The 12154-nt window shown below is 43.6% G+C and overlaps 2 protein-coding genes across 2 annotated transcripts in view; one reads left to right on the top strand and one right to left on the bottom strand.

Moving 5' to 3' along the window:
- Positions 1-12154, top strand: part of LOC311038477 (serine/threonine-protein kinase RIO3-like) — a 354170-nt gene that overhangs the window by 173698 nt on the left and 168318 nt on the right. The gene's annotated exons all lie outside the window — the stretch shown is intronic.
- The window catches only part of bmp6 (bone morphogenetic protein 6), a 79365-nt gene that overhangs the window by 25251 nt on the left and 41960 nt on the right, over positions 1-12154 (bottom strand). Inside the window, exons 2-4 of the mRNA XM_084048642.1 lie at positions 10937-11129; positions 5160-5308; positions 3544-3744 (exon numbers count right to left, since the gene is read on the bottom strand). Coding sequence (XP_083904768.1) covers positions 3544-3744; positions 5160-5308; positions 10937-11129 — 543 coding nt within the window. The remainder of the gene's footprint in view (positions 1-3543; positions 3745-5159; positions 5309-10936; positions 11130-12154) is intronic.

Genomic DNA, 12154 nt, shown 5'->3' with positions numbered 1-12154 from the left:
GGCACACCCATTATTACACAGAGACGTGTGACTGGGTTTGTACTGTAATGGTGCTTTTTTGAGGGCGTTTAACAGGGAGAAAAATCCCCGTTCTTGACACGATATTCAATGTGTCCTCGCCGTTCATTGCAGATTTGTGAATAGAAGTGGCGACTTATCTGCCCAGCGTGCTATGAGCCTGGACAAATCAGCTGTACCATCTCATCTACTACAAAATAACTAGCATGATGGGTTGCGCATTATTCTTCAAGGAAAACCAAACTTATGTTTCTCAATGCAAAATATTAAACCAAAACAATGCATTATGCCTTATGAAATGAAATATATGCTTACATTTTGTGTAAGCATTGTTGCAAGACATCTAGTGTTAAATACAGCATGACATTGAGAAAATGGCATGACAAGCCTTATTTGGGGAATATATTGTTTATATATAGTTTGTTATGCCGGTAAAAAACAGCATATGAGACAGGGAAAGTGTGAGCTATCGTTTGGAAATTGGAGACAAACCACTCATATGGGGGGGGGGGGGGGGGGGGGAGCCATTCTGTACATTTCTGTGCAGGTTTGTTCACGATAAAACGAATAGAGAACCAACAGGTTTCTGCTTGCTACGGCAGGGCCTCTAAAGGGCAGGTGGGTGTTTGTTAGGATAATAGAATAGAGATGAATTATTAGCGAATTACCCCTTGAAGACAAAGCTGCCACACTGAAGAGAGAAAGGTTGGGGGGGGGGGCAAGGTCCACATTATGTTTCTCCCTCTGAGCGCGCCGCAAGATGGATGCTCCCCCCCCCCCCCCCCATCTCTCCTGTCCTCCTCCCTGTCTCTGGAGCGAGTGATGCGGTATTGGAACCATATGCCCCTACTGAATTCCTAGCGGATCCTCCCCATCCCGTCCAATCCCAGCAGGCCCGCTGGCCTCCGCTGGCCGCGGACACACGGCTGTCGCGAGAGAGGGGGGGGGGGGGGGGGGGGGAGAAGGGGGCCGGGTTGGGGGGGGGGGGGGGGGGGGCTCCCCGCTTCCTGTGTTGGATCTAAATATTTACACTCCCTGCCGTCCCGAGCGGCGAGGCGGAGAGGTCTTGATGTTTTGGGTTATGTAAAGTCCAATCCACCAGGACACATATTTAACAGATTGTCCTTGTTAGAGTCTCCGAGCGGCCAGAGCCAAGCTTCACTTTCGGAGAAGGTTTTCTCATCTTCCTCACCGTCCGGGACGCGGATGGGACAGAGCAGAACAGAAGTACGATATGGCCTGTATTCAAGTATCATCACATTTTGGTAACAATTTATAATGCTAAAAGCCAGCAGTAGTACGCATTCTGTGTATGAATAACGCTATCCAATGCTATATTAACATATAAATATGATATGTGATATTTTATAGTTTCACTGATGAAGAGAAAACGTATTAGCCTATTACAGGTTCAAACAGCCTCATATGAAGAATAATCCCATTATTAACCCATGTGAAATATGGGTTGGAGGGCAGCAGGGCAGGATGACGTGACGAGGATCCTGAGCCGGACATAAAACTGCCGTTGTGAGGCTGTGGTATGCGGCTTAGTCCTCGGAGCCCTCAGGACACTCCCGTATCACTCATGTATCAATATCATATCTTCAAGACATCTTAACTTAATGCCTTAAGACATCTTAAGGCGCCTCCTGCCAAAGGTGACGGTTAGGTCTGACAGCATAGGGCCGGAGCCAAAAGTGAACATATGGTAAACTCTGGATGTCCTGTAGTATAATGGATGATGAGTCTTTGTTCTCTGTTTGCCAAAAGCTTTCATCTAATGCAATGACTGAGGACAAGCACAGCAGGAATTTAACCTACAACCCCTTGTGATAGCAGCAGCGTATTATAACCCGCTGAGCCTGTGCTGGGAGAACCACTGCGCAAACAGAAAACGGAGCCAACAACATCTCGGTGACAGACTTTTCAAGAAAATGTAAAGACTCAAGATAGTAGCAAGCCCCTGACAAAAGCTTCTGTATCGCTTACGGATGGTAGAGCGATCAAATGACTAGCTGAAGCGACGAGACAGAGGTAAATCACTTAGCTTCCGCTATAAACTCAACAGTTTCAACACGGACCCAGGGCTTTCTTTATATGAGAAATGAAATACACATATGCTGAATGTGTAGGGCTCCGGCTCCGATACAGCCAAGATCCTGTTATAATGGCTTAGTGTTAGCATTCGACTTCACCTGTCAAATTAGTGAGGGATCAGATATTAGTCAAAAAAGCTCACAGAGCGCTAGCTGTGCACTCGCCGCTAGCTACACAATGACGCATCACAGTGGCATCAGCTTAGCTTGGACCCGCTACGAACGCTAGCCAGATTTATGCAGTGGGTGAAAGGTGGGAGGATTAGAGCTTGATTTAATTTCGAGGGGCTTACGCTGTTCATAACATCAGGATTATACCTGCTCATTGCATCTGCTGCTGAGTGGGAGGAAGGGAGGGGTGAGAGGCAGAAGTTGATGAGGGAGTTCAGCAGATGAGGTCACCTGTCAAGAAAGATTCTCTCCCTCTTTTCATCTCTCTCTCTCTCTCTCTCTCTCTCTCTCTCTCTCTCTCTCTGACATCATAGCCGTCACCCCTTCTCGCCTTCATAGCAATCAGAATGCATTTTCTTTACCTTTCTACTTTTCTTCCATCTAGTCCGAAAGGTTCTCTGTAACACTAATTGTCTGTCTCGCACTATCAAGTCTTTCTGCCTTTGACTGAAACTAAACTCCCGCCCATCCTCTCGTCCTTTGGTCGGAGGGATGCCGCAGACTTCCCCAATCAGACGCTAATGCTCTAAAACTCAATAGCAGGCAGAACGTTTTCCTACCCAGGATGCAGGTGTTGGGATTTAGTCAGCTGAATGTGAGGCGTGACACTTTGATGTATAGATACATCCATCACATGAGGATTTTTTTTTATATCTATTACACTGCAGTCTCCCCCTCCCTCTCCCCTTTGGGTAAGGAAAATGGAAACACTCGCAGCACAAACGTAGAATAGATGTATATTTGGGGAGTGTGGGGATGCAACAATGGCTACTACTCTATTCAGCTGCCCATGTCTGGATCTGGTGTCCTTTATTATGGAGTATCTATAATAAAAACATATTTTAGACCTTATTCAATGGGCTGGAATGTGAGCTGATTAGAGGAAGATCCTACCAAAGTCAGGTCCAATTCATCAAGCCTCTCGGAGTAAGATACCCCGACCACACTTCAAACGTATCCACTGATCTCTGGGTTCATAACGTGAACCATGAACATGAACTGTATCTGGGTGAGATGTAGGGCTACAACTATCGATTATTTCCTTAGCGATTATTATATCGATTACTTTTTCGATGAATCGAATAATCAAGAAAAAAAAGAGTCAACTTCTTAAGCCCTATACTGTGTTGTGCAAAAAATGCCCAAAATAGGGATAGATTATTAATCGATTAGTTTATATAATTATCAATCATTTCTTATAGTCGATTGAATCGATTAGTTCGATTAACCGTGGCCCCCCTAGCGAGATGAGACCCACCTGCCGGGACGGGCCCTCGGGATCCCTCCTGCGGTTGTGTGGAGCGGTTGCGGTTCTGCTGGCGCCTCTTGCCACCCCCCGTGGAGCGCGCAGAGCGGATGTGCACCTCGCTGACCTTGAAGAACGCCACCATGAAGGGCTGTTTCTCCAACGCACCGTCACGACCCACTAGCCCCGCCTCCTTGGAGCTGATGCTTCGCCCTGTTGCAGAGAACACGAACACATTCAACATTCGAGGTTTCTTTGTTTTGACAACTTTTAAAAGTTATGAAATGTGTTGGTTATGGTACTTCTCATACATTTGCAGCAGCAAAAAAAGAGCCAAGAAAAAAACAAAACAAAATTAAAACTAGTAAAAACGGTAAAACCATATATACACATAATAAAAACATATCTGTATGTCTCATGATATCGTAGATAAATCCATCAACACAAAAGCTTTAAGTGCACGTAGATCACATTTCCTGTAAATTCCAGGAATCTCTTTATGTATGTATGTGTATGTCTGTTCTTCACAGAACTCGAGAACCGCTCATCCGATCGACTGCAATGGATACCCAAGGAAGACAACCAAGGAAGTGCAGTGTTGAGTATGTGGATCTGATGAGTGGTTCTCCAGAACCCGGCCTGCTCCGAACAGACAGGCGCTCTGAACGGCCGCCAAGTACAGTACGCCCCAAACGGGCACTGCACTAGCTTTGAGATCACGACTTTGTTATAAATCCAACAGGTCGTTCTGATGGGGAGGAACGTTCAAAGTGTCCAACCAGATACAAAACAACACACTGGATCAGTGTTGATTTCGTCGACTAAAACTATGACGAAAAATGTCTGTCGACTACCTTTTTTCACTGACGAAAACTAAATAAAAACTAAATAAAAACTAAGCTATGATGACTGAAACTATGACTAAATATACTGTCAATTTCGTTAAAGAGGTGGTGCCATGGTTTTGCACTTTTTCAGTTTTTCATGTGTCTATGAGGTTGATAGAACTTCATTAAGCCCCCTGGTGTTTTTATGGTGTTTTATGTCTTCTCTGACTATTTTGAGTTTCTACCTGGAGGCTGAAACCTTGAGGGTCAAACGTGCCAATAGAAAAACAGCGCTTTAGTGACATAGTAAAAACATACCCTCCCCCTCATTATCATAACACAACAGGTGTGGGCATGAGGAGGAGGAGGGACTAGGACAGGTGCTAAGGTGGTGGAGGAGGTGCTAAGGTGAGAACCGGGTATACTTAATGAACTGGAGGCGTGTCCACATAAAAACATAATTTTAACAATATCTGTACACTTTTTTGAAAAAAATCTTCCTCCTAGTATAACCATAATACCTGATGATTATGTTTTAGTGGGGGGGGGGTCACTGAAAATCACGGCACCCCGTCTTCAACAAATAAAAACTAGACTAAAATGTTTGGGAGGCACTAGTGGAGAAGAGATACAGTAGAACTAAGACAAGTCATCATCGGTGTGTGCGGGTGTCAGAGACCGAAAATAGTTGATCTACAAGCTCAGAACGCGTCGCAGCACGACGCATTGTGAGCTTGTAGATCAACTATTTGAGCACCATGTAGTGCACCATGTAGTTGTCCATTGGTTTTTATATCTTACCACTGCTGGTCTCCACACTGATCTGCAGTCCCAGGTTGTGGACAGGACTCATCACCCACAGGTTGCTGGTGGCCGTGATGTCAAACTCCAGCCAGCCGTCCTCAGCCGCCCACAGCCTGCGAGACTCCAGCAGGAACAGGTCTGCCTCTCTGGGAACATAAACATGAGAGAAATTCTTTCATATATACTGTGTGTATATATATATATACAGTATTATACATCTACACTATGTCGTCACTGTCGGGCAGAAAGCTTGTATCTCTATATTTAATCTATTTATGTCTTTTCATAAATGAATGCCCTATTTCAAACTTTGTCCTGTGACAGTGTCATGAAAAAGTAGAAAAATGACCAATCTACAAAATAAATGTGAACATTTTCACCGATAATGACATACAAGGTTTGAGGAGTCCCTCAGAGCTCTATACTGTGCCCCTAATTCTTACCCTCTATATACAAAATATCTTTACAGCTGTGAGCTGACCTTCTATTTTTCGCCCCAGAATAGGTACACAAGGTTCAAGTGGTTAAAGGGATAGTTCACCCCCAAAATGACTTTTTTTCTTTCGATTAGTCACCCCATGGAGACTTGAATTCATGGATATTGTTTTGTTTTTTTGTCGCATTCCTAAGCCAATAATTTGATGACGGTCCGCTAGTCATCAAATTATTGTATTAGACAAAAACAAAAAAATATCCATGAAAATGTTTTTGGGTGAACTATCCCTTTAATGTCACATCATGGCCCTGCTTTGGTCATGACAGAAAAAAAGAATAGAGGAAAACAGAGAATGAATGAATGAGTAAGAAGAAGGCCTGTCTTCCCGCTGTCCCCATTCCAGCTGTAATAATGACACGGTGTTGGGCCTCCTGCCACCGCCACATCAAAGGCCCTCCGTCACCCAGGTGTGCTGGGAATGCCCCTGTAGTCATGTATGGCCCACTCCATCTTTATTGGTCATTAATGGGAGTGTTTCTGACAGCTTCAATATGAGCCTCTGCTCACCGTTTGAGACACACGCGTGTTTGTATTCATATACTTGCGAGGACTTCGGCATTTTAGGAATGAATGTCATTTTCAAATCCTTTTGCCCATTTGAACCCTAACCCTGCAACATGTTGTGAGGGTGTAGGTATTCCTAAACGTAACCTCAGTAAAACTATGCCTAAAACTAACCTTATTCCTAAACGTAACCTCAGTAAAACTATGCCTAAAACTAACCTTATTCCTAAGCGTAACCTTAGTAAAACTATGCCTAAACCTAGCCTTATTCCTAAACGTAACCTCAGTAAAACTATGCCTAAAACTAACCTTATTCCTAAGCGTAACCTTAGTAAAACTATGCCTAAACCTAGCCTTATTCCTAAACGTAACCTCAGTAAAACTATGCCTAAAACTAACCTTATTCCTAAACGTAACCCCAGTAAAACTATGCCTAAACCTAGCCTTATTCCTAAACCTAACCTCAGTAAAACTATGCCTAAGCCTAAATTTATTTCTAACCTTAACCTCACTAAAACTAATACAAGAGGCGGTCCATGAAAGAAATGGGGGCAAGTGTGTTTTGGGGCAAGCGTTCTGGTTACCCTAAATACTAATCTAAACACCATAAAGATATATTAGTATGATAGACATTTGGCTCCTCCCAATGTCTGTTGCTCAACTTCTACTATACTTGTGGGGACATTTGTACACACACACAACCTGTCTCTGGCGCGCACACACACACTCCACCCCACTAGTAAGTTCACACGTTAGACGCAGCGTGGGCTGGTGGGTAAGTGTTGCTGCCTCATCACCGGAGTCGTTTGGCCCACAAAATGGCGGCAGGGGGGTCGCGGTCATGAAGCCACCCCGCAGGGCATGAGCTTCTAAAGCCTTACTGTAAAGCCTCTTAAGTCTCATTTATGCTCAGTGTCACTCGCCGAAAATAGCAGACCTACAAGCTCACAACGCGTCGCGAATGCGACGCGTTGTGAGCTTGTAGATCGGCTATTTTCGGCGAGCGACACCGTCGTCCGACGAAGCATGAGTCAGACTTTATTGACTGACGGCTTAAATGAACTGGAATAATAAGGTCAGGGGTCAAGTTGTGTTTTTTGTTACAATAAATCTCCTTTATAGTTCTTGTGGATGACCGTCGTTAAAGGCATGGTGTGTTGTAGGTGGGTTACGTTCACAGCTGGTCCGTTTATTTCACCCGCTTTCATCTTTTAAACTGAAAGACTGAAGACTTTTTTAAAGGATGAATTTAAGTGTTTTTCTGTGCTTTAAGTAGACAGCGGAGTCGAAGAGAGAAAGGAGAGGTGGATTTAAAACCAGGATGTTGTGATTACACGGTCAGTGCAATTGTTCTAAATGTTCTAAAACAGTACTAATTGATTAAGCCAATAGGATGGCGCAACATCCCGTTTTTAAACACCAAATACTAATCTAAATATATATATAAGTATAAAGATATAATAGTATACACCAAAAGTTCAAACTTGTCCTGTCTATTCAAGACACTAAGAGATAAGGAAAAGTAGAAAAGCTGTGCAAATTGAAAATGGTAGTGAATTGGATTCAAGTATGATAAAATATTTATTGCCAATGTGTCAACAAGAGCATTTAAACTACTGTCAAATAGAGCTGGTTGTTATTTCTCCCTTTTGTGATGTCACCACTGTTTTTACGATGTCAACGGTCCAGACAGCTGTATACTAAATATTGTGAAGCACGAAACTATACAATTATGGAAATAGCTACAAAAATAAGTTTATTAAATTCATCAATAATAGTAATAATAGCCTACATCAAACTTTTAGCACTTTTCAAGGTAGTCAAAGATGCTTTACAAAACCAAATAACCTTCTTAAAGCAATTTTTTTTTTATAAACTAATACAATAAAATAGGCACCACAAAATAAGAACAGACTAAAAATAGAACGTTAAAACAAGAGAAAAGGGATTAGGTGTGGAAAGCCAGTCTGAAGAGGTGGGTTTTGAGGGCAGTTTTGAAAGAAGATAGGGTGGGGGCTACCTTAATGAAATTAACTACTATTGAAAACAAACTTAATAATGAATAAGGGTAATATCCCTTTCACACTCATGAAATCATTGTGGATAGTTAACTATAGGAAAACGTGTAGAAGCCCAAAATGGTTGTGCAGAAAAAGCATTTGCAGTGACCTGCCCGTTCCCGTAAAACCTCCAGCACGCCACATTTTCTGCATTGTGATCTCTCACATTCCTCACCCGATGTCAGAGAAACCACCCCAACCAAATTAAAAGTACAAAGGGTGTCAGGCTAATTAAGCGCTCTATCATTATGGCTCACAGTTGCAGTGGTAGGGAGGGGTGCGAGAAAGGTAACAGCAGAGATAGATGCTTCGCTAAGATCACAAAGGTATAATGCTACACTTAGAATCAGCAACGCGTCGTGTGTTTGTGCGTTGGCGTTCCCACGGCAGTAGGACAATAGGCTCTATACACAGCAGCCATATTGGGAATGAATTGGGCCCCTTCCAGTGTTTCTAGTGAGCCAACATGCACGATAGCAGCACCCTGACAAGAATGGAACAGAGCCTTCATTAGTATCATTGGTAACACCTGTGAAGGAAGTAAGAAGAGGCCCAATTTCTTTCCAATATGGCTGCTGTGCATAGAGCCTATTGTCTTCAAACTTGGCACAAACATAAGTCATGGGTCTGGACTTTGAAGAGGCTACCTTTCATGCTTTCAAGTGTCATACCATTCTTCAACTTTGATTCAACAGTCAGATTTTGCACCAGATTTTGGCCATTAGGGGGGCCCCCCCAGCACCCTGATGCGCATGCGTGGACCAATGACCTACACAGCATAGAAGCTACTGGGATGTCTCCGTGCCTGTGCGCATGTCTCGCGGTCAGAGAAGCGTTCTGTTAAAGTTTGGCCAAATACTCTTTTTAAATACTCTGTTGTTAAGAATACGGCATAAGTATGCCTTCAGCGTACTCTCACTTTCTGAGACGTGCGCTCTGCAGAAGCAGGTAATTATTTCAATGCCTTGCGTGTGTGAGTGCAGTGCTGCTACACGCAGTGCCACAAGACACTGGATCAAAATGTGTGCCACCACCACCCCTAATCAAAGTTAGGGGTGTGTGGGGGGTTCAAGTCCTGGCAGGGGTGGGGGCCGTTTAAGGTAGGAAAGGGTCAGTTTAGCTAAATGTGAAAAGAGAGAGAAGAAGCTACAGTAAGACATTTCTCTTTATCTTATGACTCTTGGATTTTAATTTAACTCATCTTTTGTTCCCATGAAACTTCAGTCAGTTGATTAAACTCATGTTGCTTTTACTGACTGAATGAGGCGATTGAAGATTAAAATGTACGGCATAATCAAAGCAGTTACTGTACAACTTTGTGGCTGTATAAAGCTTGCCAAATTAATTTGACATTGATTACAAAATACGCCTGGCTTTTTTCTAACTTGGCCCAAAGTAAAGACTTCTAACCCTCCCCCATCCCACCATCCAGGCTGTCATTTTCTTCAAGGTAGAAAAACTGTCTTACAATAATACAGACATTGGAGATGTATGGGCCCTTTAATCTCCAAATATCTACAAAAATAAAAGGCTTTGCCTCCAGGCCACAGTGCACAAAACCACCCATTGTAGGTATAAAGGAATGCAGCAAATAAGTAACTCATGATACGCATGGAAACCCTTTGATAGACAGAAAAATATACCGACGAAACCTTTTCAATCAAAGAACCCCAAAAGTGGATCAGCGATATCCAAGGACCCCCCCACCTGTTGAAAATGTTATTTTGCCTTTAGGGAGTATTTGTCTTAGGTTTTACACCTAATGTAGCATAACATGTAATAAAGTCTCTATAATGTGATCAAATGGAGGATAATATTGACTTGGCTGCTTTGATTACAATATACATTGATACAGAACACGAGTTCACCAATTTTCTTCCTTTCTCAAATGACAGTGAGATCTTCTTTATTTTTTTTATAAACTATTCTTTATTCAAACAGTGGAATGCCTCAGGAAAGCCTAAGGGTCGCCAACTTAATTGGAAGCACTGGTCTTAAGGACAACACTGACTTAATTAAGCAATTGGAAAATTAAGAACGAGTCAGCAGTTCATTTGAAAGATTGTTCTACATTAGCTCTAAATAAAAGACCCAAGCGACACTGTTAACCAAATTAAACACGCCTGTTTTTAGAAATGAGTTTACAGCCCCTCTGTCTCTCACTGGTCAGGGTTGATACAACACAACCACCATTCAGCAATGTTTTTGGTTGTTTTTCTACCCCCACCATAGAGTAAATGTTTGGCATGAGTTGGCCTTGCTCTCTTTTTGGTCTGTCCTCAACGCTCACTCTACATTATAAATATGACAAGAAATGAGACGGGGGGAGAGGAGAGGAGAGGAGAGGAGAGGAGAGGAGAGGAGAGGAGAGGAGAGGAGAGGAGAGGAGAGGAGAGGAGAGGAGAGGAGAGAGTGACATTGACTGATCTATATGCTAAAAAAAAAGAGTATAAAAGTACCTCTATCGGTCCTAGCGGTCCATCTAGCTGCTCCTTACACCTAAACAGACCAAGGTATTTTGCACAGACTGACACTGGCATCCATACGGCCCAAAAATATGTAATGTATTCAAGACGAAAGCCCATGGTTTGACCAAAAGCAGTAGGATTTATAGATAAAGACAGACAAAGCGTGCGTGCGTGCGTGCGCGTGTGTGTGTGTAGGTGTGTGTGGGTTTGTGTGTGTATTTACGTGTGTGTGTCGGTGCGTCGTACCTGTCGGGATGTTCCTTCACCACCTGGTACACTTTGATGAGGAAGGTGTCATTGCGGAAGGCGCGGCTCACGCACTCTTTGAAGAGGCGGAACTCGGCAGCAGTGACGGCCTCTCCCTCAGGGATCTGAGACAGGTTGAACTTAAACTCTTTGTGGTGCCGTCGCTGCGGAGAGAGCTCCCTGTCGTACTCCACTGTACGAATGGACACGCACGCACGCACGCGCACACACACACACACACACACACACACACACACACACACACACACACACACACACACACACACACACACACACACACACACACACACACACACACACACACACACACACACACAACCACAGAAACACAAACAAACACAGAACACACACGTGCAGAAACACACAAGCATGCATACACACCACAGGGAGAAAGAGAGAGAGAAACGGAGAGAACTTTCAGTGAATATAGAAGAACCAAGGTTTAGAAAGTCATATGGCTATGGTTCAATATTGTAAAACTTTCCTGGATACAATTTAAGTTAAACAACACATTCCCTCGTGCTCTCGTTTAGGCTGGTGAAAACGGAGCAGACAGCAGGGCAGACATGGCAAACCCTATAGAGATATCATAGGTCACATCTTAGACATGGCAGGACATAAACATGTAATTACGTTAGCATAATAACTGAGAGTGTGTCTGAGATGGCTCTTAATTTAAGGCGCCACAATGCCAAAGGCAGACTAAAAAGGGAAGCTAATGTCTTCCCTCTTTATACAGCGGTCCGCGCTCTGCGGCCGAACCCTGAGTCTCAGACTTTTTGCACATAAATGAACGAATGGAGGAATGAATACCCTAAAAGGTCTCCAACATCTCCTGGGTGAGCATACGGCTGAGAGCGTTGGACGAAAAAAATGGGAGACAATGCGAGCTGTCGATCCGAGCACGGAAAACGCTCAAAGTGAAAACACGAGGTTTTCCGCAGGACGCCAGCTTAGCGAAGAGCGGATATCCTATTCACAGACACAGCGCTGAGGTTGACCATAGAAGCCTTTTAAAGTGATCACATGTGATTTATGCACGTTGACTAATAGGTTTTTGCGGCTTACAGTTTTCCCTAAATAAACCCCTCTGTTATCATCCGTCCGAAGCAAAAAAGCCCATGTTTTTTTTATTCCCCCTTGGCGGCAGCAAACATGTGTGTGCGTCGTGACCACTTCTGACGGCGCAAAATCGAC

Source organism: Gymnoscopelus microlampas (genome assembly GCF_963454915.1).
Source record: "Gymnoscopelus microlampas genome assembly, chromosome: 22".
Lineage (NCBI taxonomy): Eukaryota > Metazoa > Chordata > Actinopteri > Myctophiformes > Myctophidae > Gymnoscopelus > Gymnoscopelus microlampas.
The sequence above is the reverse complement of the archived record's forward strand: the minus strand, read 5'-3'. Positions and strand labels throughout refer to the sequence as shown.